General features: G+C 56.4%; 10 protein-coding genes across 10 annotated transcripts; 5 read left to right on the forward strand and 5 right to left on the reverse strand.

Annotated features, from left to right (window-relative positions):
* Positions 1-68: 68 nt before the first annotated feature.
* BCV69DRAFT_249674 (protein SYM1) lies at positions 69-779 on the reverse strand (the record flags this gene model as incomplete). Its single annotated transcript, XM_025490350.1, has 2 exons — positions 69-211; positions 287-779. The coding sequence occupies 2 exons, from the start codon at positions 777-779 to the stop codon at positions 69-71; spliced, it is 636 nt and encodes a 211-aa protein (XP_025347477.1).
* A 2,633-nt stretch (positions 780-3,412) lies between these two features.
* On the reverse strand, positions 3,413-4,694 carry BCV69DRAFT_299454 (hypothetical protein; the record flags this gene model as incomplete). Its single annotated transcript, XM_025494331.1, has 5 exons — positions 3,413-3,634; positions 3,708-3,830; positions 3,904-4,011; positions 4,082-4,194; positions 4,442-4,694. The coding sequence occupies 5 exons, from the start codon at positions 4,692-4,694 to the stop codon at positions 3,413-3,415; spliced, it is 819 nt and encodes a 272-aa protein (XP_025347478.1).
* Positions 4,695-5,075: 381 nt separating this feature from the next.
* On the forward strand, positions 5,076-7,495 carry BCV69DRAFT_270747 (t-SNARE). Its single transcript, XM_025490933.1, has 3 exons — positions 5,076-5,595; positions 5,692-6,167; positions 6,258-7,495. The coding sequence occupies exons 1-3, from the start codon at positions 5,566-5,568 to the stop codon at positions 7,147-7,149; spliced, it is 1,398 nt and encodes a 465-aa protein (XP_025347479.1). The 5' UTR covers positions 5,076-5,565; the 3' UTR covers positions 7,150-7,495.
* A 1,376-nt stretch (positions 7,496-8,871) lies between these two features.
* BCV69DRAFT_270750 (hypothetical protein) lies at positions 8,872-11,349 on the forward strand (the record flags this gene model as incomplete). Its single annotated transcript, XM_025490934.1, has 3 exons — positions 8,872-9,639; positions 9,721-9,895; positions 9,972-11,349. 3 exons carry the CDS (start codon positions 8,872-8,874, stop codon positions 11,195-11,197), a joined length of 2,169 nt encoding a protein of 722 aa, XP_025347480.1. The 3' UTR covers positions 11,198-11,349.
* On the reverse strand, positions 11,346-12,031 carry BCV69DRAFT_283199 (ribosomal protein 60S). Its single transcript, XM_025492622.1, has 2 exons — positions 11,623-12,031; positions 11,346-11,522 (listed from the first exon to the last, which is right to left on the reverse strand). The coding sequence occupies exons 1-2, from the start codon at positions 11,936-11,938 to the stop codon at positions 11,497-11,499; spliced, it is 342 nt and encodes a 113-aa protein (XP_025347481.1). The 5' UTR covers positions 11,939-12,031; the 3' UTR covers positions 11,346-11,496.
* Positions 12,032-12,252: 221 nt separating this feature from the next.
* Positions 12,253-13,760, forward strand: BCV69DRAFT_290456 (putative ribosomal protein S12, cytosolic; the record flags this gene model as incomplete). Its single annotated transcript, XM_025493715.1, has 3 exons — positions 12,253-12,262; positions 13,212-13,472; positions 13,567-13,760. The coding sequence occupies 3 exons, from the start codon at positions 12,253-12,255 to the stop codon at positions 13,758-13,760; spliced, it is 465 nt and encodes a 154-aa protein (XP_025347482.1).
* A 1,145-nt stretch (positions 13,761-14,905) lies between these two features.
* On the reverse strand, positions 14,906-16,713 carry BCV69DRAFT_299459 (GNS1/SUR4 membrane protein; the record flags this gene model as incomplete). Its single annotated transcript, XM_025494332.1, has 10 exons — positions 14,906-15,062; positions 15,149-15,297; positions 15,396-15,472; positions 15,585-15,692; positions 15,790-15,822; positions 15,905-15,933; positions 16,022-16,027; positions 16,121-16,135; positions 16,250-16,269; positions 16,372-16,713. The coding sequence occupies 10 exons, from the start codon at positions 16,711-16,713 to the stop codon at positions 14,906-14,908; spliced, it is 936 nt and encodes a 311-aa protein (XP_025347483.1).
* A 749-nt stretch (positions 16,714-17,462) lies between these two features.
* On the forward strand, positions 17,463-21,189 carry BCV69DRAFT_299460 (TrkH-domain-containing protein; the record flags this gene model as incomplete). The annotated part of the gene is made up of 2 exons (XM_025494333.1): positions 17,463-17,603; positions 17,686-21,189. 2 exons carry the CDS (start codon positions 17,463-17,465, stop codon positions 21,187-21,189), a joined length of 3,645 nt encoding a protein of 1,214 aa, XP_025347484.1.
* A 246-nt stretch (positions 21,190-21,435) lies between these two features.
* BCV69DRAFT_283202 (TRAUB-domain-containing protein) lies at positions 21,436-23,241 on the forward strand. Its single transcript, XM_025492623.1, has one exon. It carries the CDS (start codon positions 21,549-21,551, stop codon positions 23,127-23,129), a length of 1,581 nt encoding a protein of 526 aa, XP_025347485.1. The 5' UTR covers positions 21,436-21,548; the 3' UTR covers positions 23,130-23,241.
* A 180-nt stretch (positions 23,242-23,421) lies between these two features.
* Positions 23,422-24,284, reverse strand: BCV69DRAFT_312922 (hypothetical protein; the record flags this gene model as incomplete). The annotated part of the gene is made up of 4 exons (XM_025494984.1): positions 23,422-23,712; positions 23,790-23,845; positions 23,941-24,135; positions 24,210-24,284. 4 exons carry the CDS (start codon positions 24,282-24,284, stop codon positions 23,556-23,558), a joined length of 483 nt encoding a protein of 160 aa, XP_025347486.1. The 3' UTR covers positions 23,422-23,555.
* Positions 24,285-24,362: the final 78 nt, after the last annotated feature.

Genomic DNA, 24,362 nt, shown 5'->3' on the forward strand with positions numbered 1-24,362 from the left:
TACAGTGCGGTAGAATAGCTCCGTCACATTGGCCTGGGTGCCTGGGGACATGCATGTACTGTCCTCTTTTACTTGACCTTGACCTCGCTCAGCTCAAGGTCAGCCGGGCGGACGAGAGCCTCTCCCTCGGACTCGCGGAGGTTGCCCTGCTTTGCCTCGGAGGAAGCCTTGTCTCCCCCACCAGCCGCTACGGCAGCCAGGAAGGTATTCCCTGATGGGTCGAGGAGGTGGGGTGAGGAGGTCAGCACGCATGCTATGGACACTATAACACAGCTCGTCTACTCACAAGCGAGAGAGACGACATTGACGAAGAGGAGCCTCTGTCCGACCGGGACAAAGGCCATGTTCAAGCCCTGTACGGGAATCCAGACTGCCCAAGAAGTCTTGAGGGTGCTCCAATAGCTGGTGTCGAGCTTCTTCTTGACGTCAGCTGTGCTTCCACCAGCCATCAAGGTAGTAGCAGTAAAGAAGACTGCCAGCATGTTGGGCGCCGCCAAGCCCTGATCCAGTGCTACCTTTCCAGCGACGTTAGCAAAGGAGCCGGGCACGCCTGGTACCTTTTCGAGAGTGCGGAACCAGACGGACATGATAGGAGCGAAGATGGCACCTCCGTAGAGGCCAAGGCGGAGGGTGCGGACGTAGTCGTAGTTGTCGAAGGACTTCTTCTCGACGGCGAGCTGGGCAATGGCGTCTCCTGTGCCAAAGAGGACCGAGGCAGTCATGCATTGGCGAGGCACCGTTGAGGAAGAGGCGACGATGAGCCTCTGGAAGAATGCCATGGTGATATGAAGGAAAGGGGGTTGTTTGAGGGTCTGGTATGTGAATTGGGTATAGACCAAGTAGTGTCCACTTGAGGCAAGGTGAGCTGAGGATACGACGAGGAGGTGGTGGAAGATGTCACTCGTCGTCGCCTCATCGACGTCAATTGGCCGGCGGACGTCATTGGCGGCGGGCGGGGCGAATTGCTCTGCTGCACGCGCCAGTTGCATTGCCTTGCCCTCCACGGCGTCTGTGCGGAGGGGAAAATTGTCGAGGCTCTTTCCGTTTGTGATCCTTCGTCCCCTGCAAACCAAGACACCTTGCATCTCATCTCGAGTACCTGCCTTCGTCATCCTCCCCAACTGGCCACCTCTCCCTCGCCTGCCATATCATGGCGCACGACCCTGACGAGACTCCCGAGGAGAGGCGCATCAGAAAGGAAGCAAAGCGAGCCAGGAAGGAAGAAAAGAAGAGGAAGCGCGCCGCCCTCGAGGGGCAGCAAGATGGTGGTGCTAGCACCAGTGCTCGCCCTCAAGGGTCCACAGCGCTGGAGAACATCGGAGGGACCACCAAGGTGAACACTCCGTCCGAGCAGCGACACGAGAAAAGATCCAAGGACGACAAGAGGGCTGCAAAGGACAAGAAGTTGGCTTTGCAAAGGGAGCCATCGCTTCAACGAGAAAGTGAAGACGAACTCGTGGATGAACAAGCAGCTATGCCTTCAAAGCAAAGAACTCATCCAGCCAAGAAGCAGAAGACTGTGCAGACCATTTCAGATTCTGCAGACAAGAACAGCTCCCAGACCAACTTCTCTCAAGGCTCGGCTACGACGTTCCGACCCTCACCCAGTCGCGCAGGACTGCCTCCGCCTTTCTTTCCCCATCACTATAAAAAAGCAGCCAGCAGTGGCCTTAGCGCAGCCGACTTGCCTCCAGGCCTCGATCTGAGCGCCCTCACCGAGCAATTGGGAGGAGGTCAGGCATCTGGCTCTTCGAGCTCAGCCGCTGACCAGCTTGCACGTCTCAATAAAGTTACATCGGGCTCCAACTTTGTCCTTCCCGATGCTTCTGCCTCCAGGTCTAAGGCAAAAGGGCCAACACAGTCCGCCTTTGATGCAGCTATTCTTTCTATGAAGGGAGGCAACGGCTCGAGCTCATCTCAGGGTCGTGCAAAGGGTACAAGGAGCAATGAAAAGATCTCAAAGTCCAAGGAGGCTACTATCGCAGACGCTGCTGGACTGAGCGAGAAGGAGATCCTCTGTCGGAAGCTGTATCAACCGCATCAAATCAAGTGGTTGGAAGAAGCTGGGGTCTTGAACAACGTCCTTCGCGGCAAGTTTACCCAGGATGAGACGGAGAAAATGACAGAAGCGCTCAGAGCCTTTGCGGCTGGTAACGGCATGACGGAGGAAGAGGGGATTGAGCTGCTCACAGACAGGACCCCATCTCAAGCCGAGCTGTATTCCGAGCTGACGTCCGAGATGGCAGGTAGCGTCGAGGGTCGACACTTGCGCAGTGTGAGGCGCTTCGCCGTCGAGCACTTCCATCCGGCGGCAAAGCAGGGACCCTGGACAGATGCACAAATCCAAGCTCTTGCTGCTGCTCATGCTGAGCTCGGTCCGAAGTGGGCTGAGATCGGCAAGCGTATCGGGAGATTGGCAAGGGACTGCCGTACCAGGTGGAGGGACCATGGTCCTCAGGTCAAGGAGAATCGACAGAGCGGCAAATGGAGTCAGGAGGAGGTGGACAAACTGCAAGCTGCCGTCGAGGAACAGTGTCAAGCGTTGGGTCTCTCGGCAGACGACAAGGCTCTGCCGTGGAGCTCAATTGCTCTGAGAGTAGGGTCGAGGCCAAGCAACGCCTGCTGGAGGAAATGGGACGAGATTCAGCTGAAGAAGGGGAAGAACAAGGGGGACCTATTGGCCAAGAATCAAGGTGACGACATGTGGTATGCGCCCAGAGATGAAAAATTACTGGTGGAGAGGCTGCTTCTGCAAGAGGAGGCTCTGAAGCGAGGGTCCATCAAGGCAGTGGACTGGAGCGAGGTAGCGTCGCCCGATCTCGCCTTTACTCGCGAGGTGTTGTCTCGAGGATGGCGCCACTTGCGCAAGAGCTACTTGCCCGACAGCCTCAAGGACGCGCAGCTTCGAGATCAGCTCGAAGATCTTCTGCCTGGCGCTAAACGTCGCTTTCAGGAGTACGAGTTCAACAAGAAGGCGAGATCACCAAGCCCGATCAGTGTAGGGAACAGTGGTCCTGACTTGGCAGACGAGATTGACAGCGACGAGGACTCGTGATCACTGGGCTGAAGCGGGATGGGTGAAGTTCTAAGAGGAGTCCATGTCATTGCGATACCACGCGTCAGGTCCGAAGACAGCTATAGTGCATTCCAATCTTCTCTCTATGCCTCTTTTCATGGTCGACCCAGGTTGTGTGACACAAGTAGTAGTAGTGGTCTATGGCAGAGAGAAGCTGAGTGCTCGTGTGCTTTTGAATCCCCTGCCTGGCCCTTCATGTGGATGAAGCTGCTGGTGGCCCCTGGTACTCTGCGGGCGCGGCAGTGCGAGTCCGTGGGCAGCAGCTGATTTGGGATGGAACACCAACGAGACATGGTGACAAAGGACATTGGTATACTGGTTCTTCTACGCGTCTCCTCAAGGCCCGCTCGAATCTACCATCACTGCCCCCTGGGGAATGTTCATGAAGGCGGCATAGCCCCTCATGTACTTGATACAGCAGTGTCGATAATGGAAGCGCAGGAGGTCCACGCTTGGAGCCTCGGATCCAGCGCGGAACCGGTCGGGACGGAGGATCTTCCCGTGATACTGGCGATAGCTGGGGTCGAGATCGAAGACGTGTACAATGAGACGATCCCTCTGCCGGTACGCATTGGTGTGATCAGACATATAGACAGTAGCATCTGTTACGCAGCTTTCACGATAGACTCACGTGCGGGTAGAAGGCAATTCTGCCTTGGTCAAAGTCACTGTGTATGTCTTTTCGGAGTAGCAAGCCGTATGCTGTCGAGTATAGTGGGGCATCCTGATCGAGTCCGAGCACCTCAACGTAGTACTGTCAGGCGGAAGGCAGAGTGGCGGGGGAAGAGGTGTGTTCGAATATAGCAGATAATCAGGTGCCAACATACCTCCGGGCGCGAGATGGGCAAAATGTGTGCGGCCGTGCAACGATCCGGGTCAGAATCGGTGACCAAGCAAACAGCATCCCTGCCTGTCAATTTGGTACGGAATGGCGACTGAATTTGCGCGAAAGGGTCCCGTATCAGCGACGCAGGCACCGGTCCTGTCTGATCGACCGACTCTTACTTGATTTACCGATGAGCGTGACGAGTGGCTCATGGTGCTATTGTCGTCCCTATCAGCGGGAGCACGAAACTTCTCCTTGAATCGAGGGCCTCGAACAGGCGTCACACCTGCGTCTGTGATGGTAGGAACAGCCTTTTGAGTCAGAATCTCGCAGCTAGATGATCACATCGTGATCGAACGGTGACTCTGTGGCACCCGTCCCTTGTGCAAGTGTCGAGGTATGAATTGGTGAGGAGAGAGCGAGACAAGTAGAAGTACAGGCGATGGAAGCTACAGGAAAGCGGCACTGGAATGGAGCGGAGAGGCCACGGCAGCACAGTCCCCACCCCTCCTGATGCCTCGATGACATGACGAACTCACCGTCTGACGTTACAACGAGGGTTCCAGCTGTGACGCGGTCTGTTCTCGTCTTGAGCGTACCATCGAGAGTGGTCAGATTGACGGCACCTTTGAAGCACATGCCAAGGACTTCGTAGATGTAGTCCCAGCTGGCCACATGACCTTCGGTCAGGAAGATAATCGGAAAGGTGAGCATTCTCCTGCCAGCAGCATCTCTCAGAACGAGGCTGTCTCCAGTCCACGAAGAGGAGGATAAGGTGTACTGGGTCGTCATGTATGCAAGGGCTCCAGGTTTGGGAAGCCGTAGTCAGAGACAGGGCGTTGGGCAATGACGGAGGATGAGGGGAGCGCTCAGTGGACAAGACGCAGGGGCCACCGGCCTATGCACGCGCCATTGCGCGGTCTCACAACGGAACGGAAGACGGAAAGCGGAACGGCTGCCAGCCCCCCGGCTGGCTGGCTGCCTGCCTGCTTCAGTGCTTTACCCCTTTCGGGAAGCCCAGTTAGTGAGTGGCTGCTGCTGCCTGCCTGCCTGCCTGCCTGCCTGCACGCACGCACACAGGCACACCTCGTGTCCGCTTTCGCCTTCTGCCTCGCAACATCCACCACCATCCCCTCTTCCCCGCCTTCGCCTCCCCTTCACCTCCCCTTTCACCTCTCTGTCTCGGCCCACGACGCTCCTCCCTCACCTACACACACGCTCCCTCCTCTCTTCACCTCACCGGTACTGCCAAGGGAGAACAGCACTGCGCTACTCCGACGTCCTGTCAGACTCTTGCCGCCTGCCTACCTCAGTCCCTCGCGTGGGTACTGCTTGCCTCGTTGCTCCGCCTCTCCAGGCCCGATTACTCTTATTCCTCAGAGCAAAGCGGAAAGGTCCGAAAAGACAGCGACACCGAGCAATAGCGCTTCTATAGCTACCTGTCACATCACACCTGTCAGCTAACATCTGACAAGCAAAAACACCCTTCAGGACTAGTTGCTCCCCTCCTTTTGCTCCGGCAATCTACTCCTCAACTTCATCTTGCTTTGACGCAGAACCCGAGACTGGACTCTTCGCCCCTCTTGCGAAGCCCTTTTCCCTCTTGCCACATTTCTGTCAAATAGTACCGACTCCCTATTCCGACCATTCCCTTTAGCTCACAATGGCTCGCGATAGACTCGCCGCTATGAGGGTGAGTAAACTTGGTCATGTCCAGACAGGGGCGACGAAATTCGGCAAGCGGTCCCACTGACTCTTGACACAAACACCTCCTCTCTTGCATTGACAGGCCCAGCAGGCTGGCGGAGGTGGAGCTAGTGGATACGGTGGATACGGAGGTCAGGGCAACAATGGCTATGGAGACCATGCCTACCCTTCCCAGCAGCAGGCTGCCGGTGGGTACAACCCAGGCAACTTTGCCGAGCAGCAGCAAACCCAGCCAGGAGGCTATGGTCAGCCTGCTCAGCAAGGCTACGGTCAGCCCCAACAGCAGCAGCAGCCACAGCAGGCCTTCCCTCAGCCACACCAAGGCTACGGTCAGCAGGAGCAGTACAATCAGGGTTCTTACGGACAGCCAACCGGTGGTCAGGAAGGATATGGTCAACCCCAGCAGCAGCAGTATCCTCAGCAGGGCGGCTACGGTGGTGGTGGTGCGGCGTATGGTGCCCCTGCCAATGGTGGAGCTGAGGCGTACGAGATGACGCAGAAGCCAGCTGGACCTGGTGACATGAATGCGTTCTTTGGAGAGATTTCTCAGATCCAGGAGTGAGTATGGGAGTGACAAAGTGAAAAGCTAGACCGAGGCAGTCTACTGACTCTTTCGTGTCGTTGCCCCTTTTTCCCGGCGCTTTGAAGTATGATCCGTCAGATCGAGGACAATGTCAAGCGCATTGCCGATTTGCACAACCGCTCTCTGAACAGCATTGACGAAGCTGCATCTCAACAGGCTCACGCAAACCTGGGCGCTATTTCGCAAGAGACCTCCCGCCTGACAAACACGGTCAAGATGCGCATTAAGCTCCTCGAGGCTCAGACCACAAAGGTGCCCAATGGCGGAGACAAGAATGTGAGAAAGACCCAGGTGGGCTCATTGAAGAACCAATTCAAGGGTGTGATTCAAAATTACCAGGAAGTGGAGCAGGTGTATCGGCAAAAGTACCGTCAGAAGCAGGAGCGTCAGTTCCGGATTGTCAAGCCAGACGCCAGCGCTCAGGAGGTCAAGGCTGCACTGGACGAGGACAATGGAGGTCAAATTTTCTCCCAGGCTCTCCTCAATTCGAATCGACATGGTGAGGCTCGTGGTGCACTTCGAGAGGTGCAAGAGCGACACGAAGACATCAAGCGGATTGAGAGGACCATTGTGGAGCTTGCGCAGCTCTTCCAAGAAATGGACATCCTCATCACCGAGCAGGACGATCAGGTCAATGCCATTGAGTCTACCGCCGTCAATGTGGAGCAGGACATGTCTGCCGGTCTGCAAGCGACGAACAAGGCAGTAGTGTCTGCCCGGGCAGCCAGGAAGAAGAGGAAGATCTGCTTCATCATCTTTGTCATCCTCATCCTGGTCATTGCCGCCGTCGTCGCTGCCGTTGTCTGCACCCAGGGCAACAACTGTGGAAGAGGAGGATCATCGGCTGCTAGGAGAAGTCTGATGGAGGCGAGAGATCTGCTGCCCATCCCTTCGGGCGAGATGTTGCAGCAGTGGCGACGAGCAGATATGGATCGGGCGTTTGGCGTGCGGTACTAAAGAGGGTCTGCGGCGTTGGCTGGTCCCTGGATATCGGAAGGACCTTTAGCTGTTGGCTGCCGTGCAGAAGCGGCAGTACCTGCAGAACTTCAACTGCTCACGGGAGACGTGTCGAGTCGACGTGTCTTCCATTGTTCCACTCTCTCTTGGTCTCTTTTCTTGGGGGTCGCCTCTTTTCGCTCGGTCCCCTACCACCACACTCGCTCCTTTTACACCTTGATTCCTCTATCAGAATCGAATCTATTCCCACCTTCAAGGCTTGCAGTGGCCATCTCAGAGAAGATCGCTGCCCGCACTCCCTCCCTTACTCCAGTGTGTGATGCTGCATAGCTATGAGGGCTGTAAGGCTGTGTTGTGCTCTGTGACGCTTCTGACTGCCTCTTGCCCTGTGCCGCTTCGACCCAGCCGGCAGAACTGCAGCTCCACTTGACGCGCTCTCCGCTCAGACCAACTCACTCGCACCACAGGGGCCCTAGCGCTAGCCAGCACTGCTTTGCCCTCTCCCGCACATCACCAGCGCCATCGTACTACACTCACTCTGGGACGACAGCATCGACGATGTCTTCCTTCTTCCAGCGTGCTCGGGATCGAGCTCAAGGCGCAGCTGCACAACTCTCTTCCGGCTCTCAATCACACAGTACAGATGGACATCACTCTACCTCTTCTTCCATCGATGGGGCCGATGGCTACGCAGCCACTGCTGGAGCCGGCAGTGGTGGTGCTAGTGGTGGAACCACTTCTTCCTCTTCAGGGTTTACCTACAAGGGTGGACTTCCCCATGTCTTTCGAGCAGGTCTAGCAAGTGTAGACCCACGCTTTGAAGCTACTCGGTCCCTCCACGTGTTACGTGGTTCCCTCAAGGGAGTCGTCATTGATGAAGTTGCCCTCAGTCGAGAGACGAAGACGGCTGCTGCAAAAGTCTTTAGATGGGGAGTTGACCATAAGGCCGATGGTAGTAGGTTGGATGGAGCGGGCGATGATGTACTGGTGGACTTGAGCGACAGGCTGGCGTTTCTCCTCTCTACTATAGGCGATCTGGAGGCGGAGCACTCCGAGCGACTTAGCAGGGCTAGGAGTCAGCTCAAAGAGGTGCAGACTGCTGAATTGGAATTGGCAGGGAAGCGCTCCCAAAGGGTCAAGCTCATCAAGGAACTTCAGACGCTCGTCTCTGAGCGAGTCGTCGTTGCGGGTGGACCGACAAAAGCAGACCAGCTGCATGCACAGCTTGACCAGCTTCAACAGGACGCAAAAGGCGAAGAAGAGGCTTTGAGCAAACTCAAGAGGCAAAAGTTGCAGGCATGCTTTGATGCGCAATTCGATTCGTATATCGCTCACGGAGAAAAGATGGCACTGGTCGCCTCGTATGGCAAGCTCCTGATGCAACAAGTGCCCGTGGATGAGGTTGCTCCTTTCCCTGCGCAGCACCACGGTGTAGGCCAGGGCAAATGGGCGGGCTCTGCTAAGACGGCACAGATTCGTGCGCTTGTTGAGCCAGCTCTGAGAGCCTACGTACCCCAAACGCCGATCCCCACTCTCTCTTACGAGCTATCGGACCCTCAGAGCCACTCGGCAGGACTGGAGGAAACAACGACTCAGAGCGATGCTGCCTCTTTCCTCTCCTTTGAGACGACGCACGCTCGCGAGCTAGCTCAAGATGAAGAAGCCTACCCGTCTGCTGCAGAAGAGAAGCAGCGAGCAGCGCATCGGAGCGCCTACACGCCTATGTCTTCTCTGCCAGAGCATGGCAGAGCTGCAGACCCACCCGCTCTGCCTCCCCGTCACACAGGAGGTTCAACTGCGTCCGGGCCGCCGTTGCCTCCACGTCACACCGAGGGCGCTACCACGGATGTCGTTCCTCCTCTCTTGGCTACTGGCGGCTCACTACATCAGCCCTCGTCCGGCATTGGCGGCATTGGCTCGCAGCCTCCTCCAGTCCCTGCTCGCAGCGAAGCCGGCTCTGTTTCCACCCATCGAGTGCCGCCTCCCCTGACAGCTTCGTCTACTACTGCTCTGAATTACTGGGACCCTAGCTTCTTGAGGACTGGTCACGCAAGTCAAGGTCAGACGCCTGGCGCGCCGTACGCAGTGGTGCTGTTGAATCAAGTCATTGCAGATCATCAGAAAGAGCTCTTCAAGAAGGTTTGGACCGGGGCTCAAGTGCGAATCTGCGCTGACGGCGGTGCTAATCAGCTGCTCCACACCTTTGGGTCCGAGCTGAACTCTACCCTGCCCATGCCAAACGCCATCGTGGGCGACTTTGACTCTCTCACTCCCTCTAGCCGCTCCTACTTCGAGTCAGCCAACGTCCATCTCGCTCATCGTCCCAGCCAGTACGCAACGGATCTGGGGAAGAGCATCCAGTGGCTCGAAGACTGGGAGCAGACGCACGAGCAGCTGGAACTCGTCATCTGGGGCGGTCTCTCCGGTCGCATGGACCAAACGGCGCACACTTTGCACGTACTCTGGAAACTCTGCCCCTCTCTGACTTCGGTGGGCGGATATGAAGACCCGGGGGTGGATGCGACGACTGAAGAGGGACGGCGAGGTGGCAACTTGGAGAAGAGAAGCAAGACGTGGGTCGTAGGAGATGAGAGTCTCGTCTACCTGGTCCCGGCTGGGGTCCACAAGCTGAGGCACCCGAGACCTGCGCTGGGCGTCTGCTGTGGTATTTTACCCTTGGGCGTAGAGGCTAGCGGGGATAAAGTCGGTGCGAGAGTCAAGACGCAGGGCCTGGAGTGGGACCTTGGTAAGTACGACCGCATGAGGCCTGGGGTCGATCTCGGGGACCTTTCTGACTAACAATACCCACCTCACTCTTACAGATCCCTCTCAACCTCAATCCATGGGCGGCTATCTCTCCACCTCGAACCACGTGCTAGGTGCTGAGAGTAGCGAAGTCACCCTCGAGACGGACAAGCCCATCTACTGGAGCATCGAATTTGCCTCTTCTTCTGGGTCTGACTTTGTATCAACGGCAGGTACCCAGCAGGCACGCGGGAGCCAACAGACCGGTGCAGCTCTTGGAGTTGCCGCTGCTGGGCTCTATTCGTCGGCCGATCCATTCGCCGATCATGTCAACGTGCCCAGCTCGCCCTCCCACGGTCGTCGCGATTCGCGCACTACCCCTGGTGGGGTCTCTGGCGCTGGCTCTACCTACCTTTCCGGTCGCGAGGGCGAGACCAACAATGAAGCCATCGAGGATCTCGGTGCCGATTCTGCTCCCCCTGGTCCAACCGTTGCCGAAACGGGGCAGGTGATCCCTTCTTCCCCCTCTGGACCAGGACCACTTTCGGGAACACTCCAGCCTAGGAGACGCTCTAGCGCTTACAGAGCTGGCAACCCAATCTCTCCTGGTATGAGTCCCAGCCAGAGCCAGCTTGGTACCGCTGGAGCGGGGGTCCTCTCTCCTTCTCTACCTGCACGACCGGTGACACAGAGGGTGTCTTCTGACTATGGCGAGGGACAAGGGCAAGGGCAGGGACAAGGACCGGTAGGCAATACGACTCCGGCGTACCTCCCACCTCCGCACGCTTCGCCCCTCTCCTCTGGTAGTGTACGACCAGAAGTATTGAGAGTCCCTTCTGCAGACTTTGTCAGTAGAGGTGGTGGTGGTGCTGGTGGTGGTGGTGGTGGTGTAGGGCAGGGAACGGGGCAGGGCTACGGTGCATCTACTGGTACAAGTCCCGGAGTGAGCACGGCCACGGGAGCAGCTCCTCCCCTCAGTGGTGGCGGCAGCTCGGATGTAGGGTCGGTCCCTGGTGGGTTCCCCTCTTCACCGTACTCCTCTAGCAACCCTGCTGGTAAACCCACTAGCGAAGGCACTAGCGGAGACAGCGGAACAGGTGGTGCAGCAGGTGCAGCAGGTGGGGCAGGTGGTGTGGGTCTTGCCCTCGCTGCAGGTATTTCACATCACTCCACTGATGGTGCAAGTACCGATGGTGGTGTGAGAGCTAGGATCAGACGCGATGGCACCATCACTCGTCGGGGTGTGGACAGTGATTTTGATCAAGCGGAGAGTGAGCAGTTGCCCCCTTATACGGAGATGTAAATGAGTAGGTAGGAGAGAGGGAGTTGGAAGGGTTCTCATAGGTTCTCAATCGAAAGCACTGCTGCACATCACTCCTGTTCATATGTTGCCACTCAAAGACTCATGTAGGAACGAATCATCAGAAATGCATTCTTCTCACTGGCAGTAATTTGCATACAAGAGAGAAGAGAGAACCCTTCTGACAGTTCGCGAAGCAGGGGTTTGCAGGAGTGACAGACGAGTGGAGCCATACGCTCTCGAAGTTGGCAGAGTGTTGGTCGCACACGTCGTCGAGGTGCGAGAGAGAGGGGGAGAGACGTTTAGTCGAAGAGACCGAAGCCCATGTCTGGTGGGATGAAGAGAGGCAGAGATGCGCAAGCGGATGTGAGCAATGAAAACCGTTTTAAAAGCGCTATCGTTTCTCCGCCCATTTTGAGCGTACTCACCATCGTCAGACTCCTCCTTCTCCTCCTCCTTCTTCTCCTCCTCCTTCTCAGCAGCAGGGGCAGCACCACCAGCAGCGGCACCAGCAGAGGCACCACCAGCAGCAGCAACACCACCGGAGGGTACCGAGGCAAGCTTGCCCTGTCCCTCGAGGATGAGCTCGTTAATGTCCTTGCCCTGGAGCTCAGAGATCAGCTTGTCCAATCGCTCAGAGTCAGCATCAATGCCAACAGTCTCCAGCAGAGACTTGATGTCGCTGGCAGAAGGAGAGGTGTTGCCACCGAGGGTGAGGAGAAGGTAAGCTGCGATGTGCTTCATCTTTAGTTTGAGTTTTGTTTGGGAAAAGAGTTTAAGAGTGCCGACGCAAATCCGCTGGGAGTTGGCTTTGATCCGAGTTGGAAGACTTGCGTTCTGAGAGGGTGGTGAGGAGGATTGTAGATGCAGGGGGAAATGAGCTGTTGGCTCTCTTGTACTGTTCGTGCAGACTACCCTGCCTTGCTTGCTTGCGATTACTCACCTTAAGGCTTAAGAAGTTGGCGTGAGGAGAGGAAGAAGGATGCTTGGTATGCCCGTTGCAATTTTTGTGGCCTGGCTGCGTGGGTGCGCCTGCCCGCTCCTTGGACGGCGTGCGCATGGCCGTGGGTGCGGGCGTGTGTGGCTGCTGCTGCCTGTGCCTGTGTCCTTGGCTGAGCGCAGAGGGGACAGGCTGGCTGGCTGGCTGGCTGCCGCTGCACGTGACGGCTATTGCGGCTCGAGGGCACTGCAGCCGCCGCTCCCCTGCCTGTCTGTCTGCCTGCCTGCGCTCCCTCCCGCCCGCCCTGGCCTTTCTCCCGCGAGCGCACCCCCGCCCGCCTGCCTCGCCCGCACGCCAGGCGCCGTGGCTCAGGAATTTCCATCCCAACCTCGCCTCCCCTCTGTCCTTTCCCTCACGCATACCATCCTCCTTCCACCCACACCTCATCACATCAAGTAACCACCGCAATCAGTGGGTATCATTTGCACATCGACACACGTATCACTGCTCCAATATGCGCAGAGAAGAATCGGTCTGCCTGGCACAACGTCGGCTAGGCAGAAAGGGGGACAAGGGATTTGATGAAGCCAAGCTGCTGCCAAGGACAGGTCGCACGAAGACACACAATGCTGGTTCCTGAAAAAGAGATCTGCATCAGCAGTGTGGTTCTGTCAAAGCCTCGGCTGTCACCGCAGATATGAGAGCTTCGCAATTGGGAGGTCGTAATAGCGCAGGGGAGGGGTGTATGCTCTACTCCTGCTGAGAGCGAGGGTCAGGTAACGAGACGAGGCTAGCTGTAGGCAGACAACCACTTCATCAGAGGCGCAGACGATGCGACAGCTCAGCGATCGGTCTCGATTGCCCGTGACTCTCGCTTCTCAGGCAGGTAGAGGCATGAAATATGAGCGGGTGCAGTCTCAATGAGATAAGCGATGGAGGTGGTGATAGCACGATTGCAAAGACCCTTCCTAGCTGTGGCTTTGCGAGGTCATGACATCGCCGCTGCTTTCCAAGGCCATCCTCTTGCTCTACACCAGCGTCATACTGACTCATCACGCTTCACTTCTCCTTTCGCAGTGGATGACTACGATGCCCAGGCCGCCGCTGAGAAGAAGCGAGCACGATCCTTCCGAAAGTTCTCCTACCGTGGAGTGGAGCTGGACTCGCTGCTCGACATGAGCAACGAGGACTTCATGAAGATTGTCCACGCCCGTGTTCGAAGGAGGTTCCAGCGTGGTCTCAAGCGTAAGCCAATGGGTCTCATCAAGAAGCTCCGCAAGGCTAAGGCTGAGGCTCCCCCCAACGAGAAGCCCGCACCCGTCAAGACCCACCTGCGTGGTGAGTACACAGCACACATGAAGAGGATCACTACCCACGGCACAGTATAGCTCACCCTTTCCGATTTGCCCCCCTCACCTCTCCCTCTTACCAGACATGGTCGTTGTGCCCGAGATGATCGGCTCGGTCATTTCCATTTACAACGGAAAGGTCTTCAACACCGTCGAGATCAGGCCCGAGATGACCGGCCACTACCTCGCCGAGTTCTCCATGTCCTACATTCCCACCCGACACGGAAAGCCAGGACTGGGTTCCACCAACAGCTCCCGCTTCATCCCCCTCAAGTAAAGTGATCCTTGCAAGGCTTGGATCTATGCTTTGAGTGGTAGATGAGAGCTGGATGATGGGACCTTCGATTTGGTGGTGCAGAGCTCTCAACCCGCGATATAGGGGCGAGCTATACTCTGTCCTATCGATCGAAGTCTCGTGGTGGTATGTTTGCGTGACCGTGACCGTGTCTCCCCCCTTGTACTTCTTTCAAAACCACACCACACCACCCCCACACACTTTCTCGGCACACACACACACATCAAATTTCCATCATCATTCGCACTGACACTTGGCCTTGAATCGCGTGATCCGCCAATTGAGTTTCAAGGGAGGTTGTACTGCTCGATGGACTGGCTGGCTGGCTGGCTGAGTGGCTGACGGATAAACGGGCTAGTACCAAGCGAACCCTCAGCTAGTCTAGATGGTGGGGACCATGGATCTGTCGCCTAGTCTAGACGGACACGCTGAGCGCTGAGCGCTCTAGAAGCAAGTAAAGTCTTATCATAACGAAAGGAGGACAGATGAGGACATGACCTACGACCTACGAGCAAAGAGCATAAGAGCATAAGAGCATAAGAGCACAAGAGCATAAGTCATATTTGCATTGCATAGCATAGCATAAGGCATAGAGCGTAATCCATCTACAGAGAGAGGGAATCTAGTGACAAGTGAACAAAAGTAAAGTCGTCCTGGAGAGATCCTCTATGGGTTTCGACTAAACGACAGTTGGGATCGCACGTTTGTGTATTGGTGTGTGTACCGCTCGGGGTTGCTCCCTTCTCCCCCTTTCCTCCTTTCCCCCTTCCTTCCTTGCCCGGGACCGGTTCGACTGAAGGCAGGCCGGTAGCCAGCCAGCCAGCCAGCATGTCGGCTGGACTTGACCTGGCTACTGACCACTCCCATGCTCAGCCATCCCGCCTCTGGCGCCCTCCAAATCTCCATTCTTAGCCACGAGGCCTGCAGACGGCCCTGCCCACTTTCCTCGCTAGGTTGCCTGCACAGATGTTGCAGGCGCACAGCACCGTGAACGGCAGCTTGTGCGACTATGCGCGACTGGACTGCTATACCGCATCGTAGCGTCTCCAATGCACCTTTCTCTCCATCCCATTCCCATCCCTATCCTTCCTCTTTCCTTTTTTCCTCCCAACTCTGCCCGGCAAGGCTTACTGCTTCGAAGCCTGTCCGTTGCTCTTGCCATTGCCATTGCTGTTGATCCTGCCATTACCGGCAATCGGACGACCATTGGCAGCGGCCTTTTTGACACCGGCCTTGCCGTCCTTCTTGTATGTGCGGGCGTAAAAGCTCAGGAAGAGGAAGAGGCTGTAGAGACAAGTCAAACAGGAAAAGCAGAATGTTACGTGAGTGAGTCTGTGGAATGTGTGTTCGACTGTGCGCTGATAACTCACTAGCTGGTCAAGCATGCACAGCCAGCAAGAGCGGCTCCTTCTGAGCCGGAGCAGTCAGTGGGCTTGGAGAAGAAGGGGAGCTTGATGTTTTGACTGTAGCTCCAGTGCACGGCGCAGGCAAAGTAGACGACGCAGAGGTCGATGACGAACTGCAAAGACGAAGAAGGGATGAAAGAGGATTGAGCGGACGAGCTCGATGGCGACGGTAGGAGGGATGGGTAGAGGTCACTTGGCCCGGTATGCTCACCTGAGTAATCTGGCAAACGGTCACCAGCTGTTTCCAGGGGACCCGAATCTTCAGACTTGAGAGAGCGTAGTAGAAGTCTGGCAGTGAGGATGGCAGTGAGGATGGCACAAGAGAATAGAGGGCAGTGGTCAGTATGTAGCCACAATGATAACGACCGCGCTGCTACTCCACGCTACGATAGATACTCACACATGATCACGTGGACTGCGAGGTTTAGCACGATGACCACCCATGACACCGACGTCTTGCCGGTCAGCTGAGTGTAGCAAAGGAGAGCGGTAGCAGAGTGGTGGTAGACTGGGCGAGAATGTCAAGCAGATGCAATGTATGCGAGAGTGGGAAGCGAGCGTCAGCGAAGCAAGACAAGAAGGGCTGGCGCTTGCCGACGACTTACCATGCAGGAATTGCAAAGGCTTCTTCTTGAGCACTATCGAGGGCAAAGGTTCGTAGGTCTGGGCGTCAGTACGCTTATCAGGCAAGCTTGAGCACGGGCTCCGACGTCGACTGACCAAGGAAGACGGTGTCGAGAAGCTCCCAGCTGAGAGGAAGCGGAAGAGTCAAGGGACAGAGATGATGAGTCAAGTGAGCCTCCTGGACGCCAGATTCGCCGATTCTGCATCACGTACTATTTGCTGTGAGGATGAGACGGGGGTAGGCGGCGATGCTCGTTGTCAATTCACGATGCTCCCTAGCTATGCGGCTCGCTAAGGCGCGGTTGTACTCACAAGTAGTAGTTGATGCTGCGAATTGAATCGGACGCAGGCGTGAAAGAGACGCAGTCGGTGGAAAGGCGTCAGTAGAGAAATTCAGTCGCTGCAATCACGCAAAGACGACGTGGCCCATGCTCTCCTCACAGATAAAATGTCTCTAGCCTCTACGAAATGGTCAGGAACGAAGGCGAGCGGAAGCAGCCGCTGGTTAGCGCTTCTCTAATCAATCGCGTCTCGATGCCGCCGAAGCGCGTATGTCTGCTCACTGTAGTCCATGCGGCAGGATGACAGATGCCGTAAAGTGCTCCCCCTCTGTTGAGAATGGGCAAGACTTCTTCTAGCATGACGGCCAAGAGTGCTCCACTTCCAATGGTGAGTGCGAGGTTATGGATCAGGAACGGGATCTTGAGACTTTCTCCAAGGGCTCTCCTGTCCTTCATAAAATATCTGCCTCCGAAGATGACTACGAGGTAGGTGGCAATGGCTGCTGCTGCCGCCTGGGGTGTGGAGAGGGGCGTGTTGGGTGGGTCCCAGATGTATAGTGACCGGGGCGCGTTGGAGGGGAAGAGGCCGGCGAGGGCATCGTAGATTGGCGAGTGGGAAGGCATCTTGGAGAGAGAGTGTGTGTGTGAAGGGTGCGAGTGGTGGGCGCTACAGACGTAGGAGAGTGTTTTGGTCTATATGCTATGTGCGAGAGGGAGTGTATGCTACCAGTCGAGGGAGTTGGGTCGGATGTGTTGGGGTTTTGGAGGAGCAACACTGCGAGAAGAAGTGGCTTCCTTGCCGAGGGCGGGCGGGGAAGCGGAAGTAAAGCAGGGCGCGTCGTGCGGCGTCTGTCCCGCGCCCGATGGGTTGGCCGTGGCTGCGTGGGTAGCGGGGCAGAAAAAGGTCCCGCCGCCCACGAGGGCCATAACAAATGGCTGGAGCATCCGCCGGCCTCGCTACACGCAACTCAGGCCGATGCTCCCTCCCCCTTTGGCCCTCTAGGCCTAGTGCACTCCACCTCGTACCGGGGGTCACCTGTGATTATTATTATCCACTGCGACTGCTTATAGACGAACTACACCACTGATACCAATCCCTATCCGCTCCACCTCATCAACATTCGCTTCTCCCCGGCCAACAAACGTTGAGCCACCAAGGCAGCCCACGTGGGGTCCGTTTCCGCCGCCTCCGTCTTTCTGTGCGCCTCGCTGCTTCTCGTCCCCGTCTACCATCTCTGCGAGGTGACACAGTGTAGGGTAGAGAGCAAGAGGGCAGGCGACCGCCTTGCACCCTTCGCTCTGCTCGCAACCACTACATCTCGCCAGAACAGAGCTCCCGCCCTTAGCCGACAAGGCAAGGCCCTCTGTCCATCATGGTCTGGGGCCTAAGGACCAATGGGCTGACATCCACACAGCGGGTGAAGGAGGAACCTACTGTACCCGCCTTCTTGCAGCCAGCCAATCGCTTTTGGAACAGGGTAGCAGCCCTGCTCCGTGCCGAGCTCAATTTTTACGTCAGTACCACCGTCGTCCCAGTCGGGCGCCCTGCCCTCCGTCGCTCATCGCTGACCCTCGCTCAAACCCCTGACCTCGCAGCGTATTCACGTCCTCTTCTTCGTCTTCGTCCCCCTGATCGCCGCGTGCATCTTCTGGGGTTCCAATGAAGACAACAACATTCCCTTCATCGACTGTTACTTTGTATGCGTCTCCGCAATGACAGTCACAGGACTCGTCACCATCAACATCTCCACAGCTACAATATGGCAACAAGTCATCCTCTTCATTCTCATGTGGATCGGCAACATCTCTGCAGTATCCGTCACAATGATTGCCGTCAGGCGACACTTCTTCAGAGTCAAGTTCGACCGGGTCATCAAAAGCAATGCTGCAGCTAGGAAGAGGGCCCAAGACGTCGAGCAGGCTCACAACCTCGAGAAGCGCAAGGAGATGATCAGGCTGCGCAGAATGATTGGCTTGGGTGGCAAGCATAGGCATCATCGCTCTCCCGATGATTCAGACGATGGACTGTCCCCCGCTACGACTTCCTCGACGCAAAGGATGGCAGAGGCTGAGCTAGAAGCCGAGAGACTACAACGGCTCAAGAAGAAGAAAGAGGTCACCAAGAAGAGAAAAGGCCCTCTGACGGCCGACATGGTCGTGCGTGTTGATCAGCCCGCCGTGCTGATCAACGGAAATGGTATACCCTCCTCTGGCAGGAACAGTCCCCGTAGGTCAATAGAGGAAGAGGACGACAGCAGACGCCCCATGCCAGAGCAGTCGACGGTTCAGCAGGGTAGCATTCTCAACACGTCCGAGGAGCATCCTCATGCTGGATCAAGCGGGGGCCAGCAGCCCTTTGTGCGCGTCTCGTCGCCCCCAGAGCTGTCATCTTTGCAGACACAGCGTCGGAAGAGCATCTTGAGCGCCGAGGATGGCTTGACCGAGTCGCCTCAAGAGCTGCGTCAGTCTTCGGGCAATAGTAAGAGTGCCACACCCGAAGTGGCAAGCATCAGATTCGAAGAAGGCCTCAATCCCGTTCGCTCACACCAGTCAGAGGGCAAGGGCAAGGACGAGGCCGAGGGAGGCGATGCCACCCGATCCCCCGGCTTTCCCTCTCTTCCTCGAATCGATCAAGGCAGAATGACCCACTTTGATGAAGATGCCGTAGCGCCCAGCACGATGAGGCGGCGGCGAGGCTCAGATCCCTCTGGGGCTGACCGTGAGCGTACGAGAAGGGGATCCGAGTCTGCTCTGAACCCAAATTCTATGCGTCCGTATGGGCAGCTCAGGAGTGGAGCATTAGGCGCCAATGGAGGTGATAGGATGCCACGATCGCAGACGATCGAATTTGCAGATCCTCCTCGCGTGGCTCCGGGTGACAGGCGGCGCTTTCAACAAGAACACCCAGAGCGAGGATATACCACTGGGGTGATACCACCAACTGGTGTCGGAATGCAGCGTCAAAGGACCTTGGACCGCACTTACACTGCGCCTGGGTTTACGCCCCTCGCAATGACTCGTACAACCACCATGACTGCGAAACAGCGTGGTTTCGGCGGCTTTCCTACTCCCTTCGAGATTGCAGGCAATGTTCTCTCGAAAGCGCTTCCACGAGCCAGGGAGAAGCTGATGAGGTCAACAACGATGCCTCGTACCGCGACCATCGCCTCTACTCATGCATATTCATTAGGTAAAGAGACCGATGCTGCGTCCAAGACGGCACCGTACCTGAGCTTTGACGTTAGTGTCAGCGGCAACTCAATGTTCCACAGCTTGACAGAGGCTCAGAGAGATGAACTGGGAGGCGTCGAGTACAGAGCTTTGGACTTCCTGGCAAAGATCGTACCTATCTACTTCTTCGGCGTCATCTTCTTTATGGTCGTCCTCGTGGCACCCTATCTGGCAAGCAGGTCGTTTGACAAGTATCGGCCTGTCTTCGAGTCTCAAGCTCCTCATGTTCCCAACACTACCTGGTTCTGGTTGTTCCAGACGATTTCAGCCTACTCAAATACCGGAATGTCTCTGATCGACACATCGATGACCAATCTGTCAGATGCCTACTTCCTGCTCATCCCGATGGGAATCCTTATTCTCATCGGAAACACCGCTTTCCCCATTTTCCTCCGATTCTGGATTTGGATCTGCTCCCTATGTGTCCCCAAGGAGTCTCGCTCGTACGAGACCTTGCGCTTCATCCTCGATCATCCGCGAAGATGTTTCGTTTACCTCTTTCCCTCAAGTCAGACCTGGTTCCTGCTAGCCATCATCATCGGTCTCACAGCGACAGACTGGATTGCTTTCGAGGTACTCGATATTGGCAACCCACAGCTGGAAGAGATTCCCGTACCTCAACGGATCTTCGACGGTCTCTTTCAGTCTCTCGCAGTACGAGCTGCTGGATTTCAAGTGGTATCTTTGCTTGATATTGCACCGGCAGTACAATTTCTCTACGTCGTGATGATGTACATCTCCGCGTATCCTCTGGCCCTGTCGGTGCGAAGCACGAACGTCTACGAGGAGAGATCTCTGGGTGTCTTTACAGAGAAAGGCGGGGACGACGACGAGGAAGAGGAGCTGCCGTCAACGGCAAGTGCTCGAAAGTGGGGATCCTACCTGAGTGCACACGCACGTCGGCAGCTGGCCTTCGACATGTGGTGGCTTGGCTTTGCCCTCTGGCTCGTATGCATCATCGAGCGAACGCAGATTCAGGATGCAGACTCAAATGGCTGGTTTACCGTCTTCTCTTGTCTCTTTGAGCTGACATCCGCCTATGGCACAGTCGGACTCAGTACCGGCACGCCCTACGACAACTTCAGTTTGTCCGGCCGATTCCGCACACTGAGCAAGCTGGTCGTCATTGCGACGATGACCCGAGGCCGACATCGTGGTCTGCCGGTAGCAATCGATCGATCTATCCTGCTGCCCAACGACCTCGATGAGCAGGACGCTGCGGAAGAAGCGTGGAGCATTGTTGAAAATGAGAGGAACAGGAGCATGGACGTCTACAGGAGCGGCTCTATTCCCTTTCCCACGCCGTACTACCAAGGCGGCGAGAGGGGTGGGATCATGGAGTCTGACTACAAGGAGAATTCTCCCTCACCTATGGAACGAACCCCTTCGCGAATTAACTCAGACCCCCAATCTCAGTACACTGGCTTCGCTCCTGTGTTTGGACTGTCAGAAAGTCGCTCGCCGGAAAAGCCCTTCTATCTTGACGCCATCAGGGAAGACAAGGGCGCTACTCCTCAGGACACCCCCAAGGGCGAGGAAGCCCCATACACCGCATCGGCGCCGACGACGACGGCGGCTGACACCTCTCCCTCTGTGAGCAGTCTGGAAAGCGGCCGTACCACTGGCAGTATCAAGGGCAAAGAGAGGCAGCGAGGGCCGAGCGAGGCTACGATCCTCACACCATCGAGTCAGAGACGCAGCAGTGGCGCTGATGCTGATCCTGCTGCTGCTCCTCAGCTGCGCACAGCAGGGGTGGATGATGCAGAGGGCGACGATCCTCAGCTGCTGGAGAGGTACGGTAGCTCGGGCGACCGCATGACCGAGGGCCCCAAGAGTGCCTCTGTGTCTGACGAAAAGGAGGCTTCATGACACTGGTGTTGAGGACACATGCTCCCTGCTTGTCCCTGTTGTCTCATATTCTTTCTTTCATGCCTGTCATATGCACACCGTCACTAATTGTTAATACGCTTCATCACAAAGGGCCTTTTGATGTGGTTTAGAGTTGGTGATCAGTGTGGAGCGGGGGTCACGTGTCGCCCGTCACTCCCGCCTCCTCCGCCTGGAGACAAATTTTGGCTCGTCTCCCTTTCCGTGAGAAGGTCCACCCACACGTCCCCACCCCCCGCCGTCGCTTTCCCTGCCGTGGTCCGTACATCCATATCCACCCACTCTCTCCCCCCCTCCCTCCCTCCTCCTCCTCTGATCCACCCATCCGCTGAGCACTAAGCATGCCCTCTCTCCTTCAGTCGCTCTCCGACCTACAAGACGTAGCGCCCGCCGACGAGGAGGAGCAGCAAGATGATTCACGCGCCCACTATGCGGATGTGGGACCTAGTGTGCGACGCAGGAAGGCCAACTTGACCGAGGCGGAGGGAGTGTTGGGTGGGAAGTATGAGGGGAGAGAGGCTAGATTGAGAGATTTGGACCTCGATGGGCAGAGTGGGGAGGGCAGCGAAAGTGGGAGTGGGAGTGAGGATGAAGAGGAGGAGAGTGAGCTGGACTCGGATGAGGAGCTCGAGAGTGAGGACGAAGAGATCCACTCGTCTGCTGCTTCTTCCTCTTCTTCCTCCTCTTCAAGATCTTCACCACGACTTCAACCGGCCAAGAAGTCTGTCCGTTTCGACAAGGACACACAAGGTGCTTCCATGAGTGTCAAGGAAGCAAATGGCACCTCCTCAAATGGCGCCTCGCGCACCCTCTCCTCGTCCCTCTCTTCCCAAGCTCAACTTACCAAGTCGTTGCGAGAGCAAGCGAGAGAGGATGCTCAGAAGGGAGAGGCTATCCAGCAGCAGCTCTCTTTCTGGCAGAGGACATTGGAGAATCGTATCAAGGTGGACAAGGTGATAGGTGGGAGAGGACTAGGGCGGGTGGATCCAGCGGCGTATTCTTCCCTCTTGGCCGCCTCGGATGCTCAAGACGAGCACGATGCTCTTACTTCCTCTTTGCTGGACCACTCTGCTCTGCTACTAGACACCCAAACGAAGCTTATCGGGCAACAAGATGGGCATGACCAGCTGTACGAGGCCATTGAGAAGGTCGGCTCGAAGCGGAAGCGAGCCGAGGGCGAGGAAGACTCTCTCGCTGCGCACTCCCAACTACTCTCCCTCACGCTGCGCTTCGGCAGAGAAGTCCTCGATCCGTTTACTGCTGCCACCCTCAATCGGCATTCTACCCGTAACAGTGGTCAGTCGGACAACTCTTTTAGTGCTACCCTCAAGACGTTCGAACAGAGTTTGATAAAGCAGATTGATGCAGCCATGGCTGGCGAGGGAGGGCAGCGCCTCGTGGAGCGTACGAGGAAGTACCGCGGTGAAGGCAGGAGGATCGGCGCTCCATCTACCGAGGGCGAGGGCGAAGCTCAGAACGGCAATGCCGACGCTGACTCGAGCGTCAGTGCCGACACGTTTGACGATTCGGACTTTTACGCCTCGCTTCTCCGCTCCCTCATCGAGTCCTCCTCTACCGGAGGTACCTCCCTCGGTGGTCAACACGCCAGCAATACCCCACTCCAATTCCACGCTCGCACAAATACCAAGATTAAAGGAATCGATACTCGTGCGTCCAAGGGGAGGAAACTGAGGTACGAGGTCATTGAGAAGATTGCAAATTTTATGCCAAAGATTGCAAATAGAGAAAAGTGGAGCGAGGAGATGAGGGGGAGACTCATCGATGTGCTGCCTGGTGGAGCTGCTGGTGGCAAGAGGAGCAAAGGGGAGCAGCAGCAAGAGGGCGGTGACGAGGAGGATGAGGAAGAGGAGATACAGCAGGCGCCCCTGCAGGATCTAGGAGGACTCAGACTCTTTGGCTGAGATGTTCATCCCTGAAGGAAGCCTCGGTGAAGGAGCGCTAGCTCACAAATTTGCGTTATACACTTGTACTATTACCACCTTCAATGACTACATCGCTTCACAGCTCAAGGATCCACCAGTGTCGTTCCCTCTGACGACTGATTCTCACCCTTGGGCCGGAGCTGCATTCAGCTCTTTGGTCACCAGTGCGAAGAGTAGTCACTCCCCGAGCTGAGCTGTAGCTGAGGGGTCGTGTGATACATCCAGCGCCAGAGGCTGTGATATGTTCATTTGCGGGACCCCAGCGGACCCAAGCACGGCGGCTTCTCGACCGCTGCGCTGCTAAGCGCCGCGAGCGCTGAAGGGGGCTGGGTATACTGAATCTCCTGTAGAGACCTGTGTTTTACGGATGTTCTCCAAGCGTCGTGCTGCTTGAGATTCTTTGACTCAATTGACAGGCTTGACCAATCCCTTTGCCAGCTTGTAGTACACCACTGTCGAGTCTGGCGAGAGGACGGCAAGGAGGATGTGCTCCGTCTCCAATTCTTCGAAGCGCTCTTCTGAAGAAGAAAGGGTGGCGAGAGCGCTGTAGATGCCGTCGAAGCTGTTCAGGGTAGAGCGGACGGGAGAAGGGAGTGGTGAGATGCTGCAAGGGTGAAATGACCTTGTAGAGAGACTTACAAAGAGGTGGAGAGGGTATCTGCGATGTGACAAGGGATTACTGCTTCGAGCTTCTTCTGGAAAGATCGAAATAACCACATCAGGTGAGAGGTTGAACGCGATCAGCTTCACTTCGTTCATCTCATCATCTACTGTCTGCTCGCTCACTCACTCCACCAGGCCGTCTACCAATCAGTCCCGCCCACCCTGAGCCAGAGACCCTCTGCAGGCGAGTCTGCTTTTCCTTTCCTAGGTCTACCGCGGTCATCTCTTCCCACCGAGCTGCATGCGTTAGGTCTGTATAGCTGTGAAAGATGGGCCCAGATTGTCGAGGATAGAGTGCCATGATTTCCTTGAGTGGCTCGTACTGTTTGGCCGAAACACCTAAGCTTTCAGCGGTGCGTTCGGTCACAGACAAGCCACAACTTGCCTGATGCTCACCGAAGAATGTGTCTTGGCTCCTACTGGCACTTGTCCGCGCTCTGCGACATCCATGACAGACTCAGTCGTCGTCATCCTGGTCCACGATCTTTACGGTGCAAGGTGGGGTGCTGCAGCAACCAGCTTCACTGACCTCGGAAGTGGGAAGCAGCC

Source organism: Pseudomicrostroma glucosiphilum, assembly GCF_003144135.1.
Source record: "Pseudomicrostroma glucosiphilum strain MCA 4718 unplaced genomic scaffold BCV69scaffold_8, whole genome shotgun sequence".
NCBI classification, from domain to species: domain Eukaryota; kingdom Fungi; phylum Basidiomycota; class Exobasidiomycetes; order Microstromatales; family Microstromataceae; genus Microstroma; species Microstroma glucosiphilum.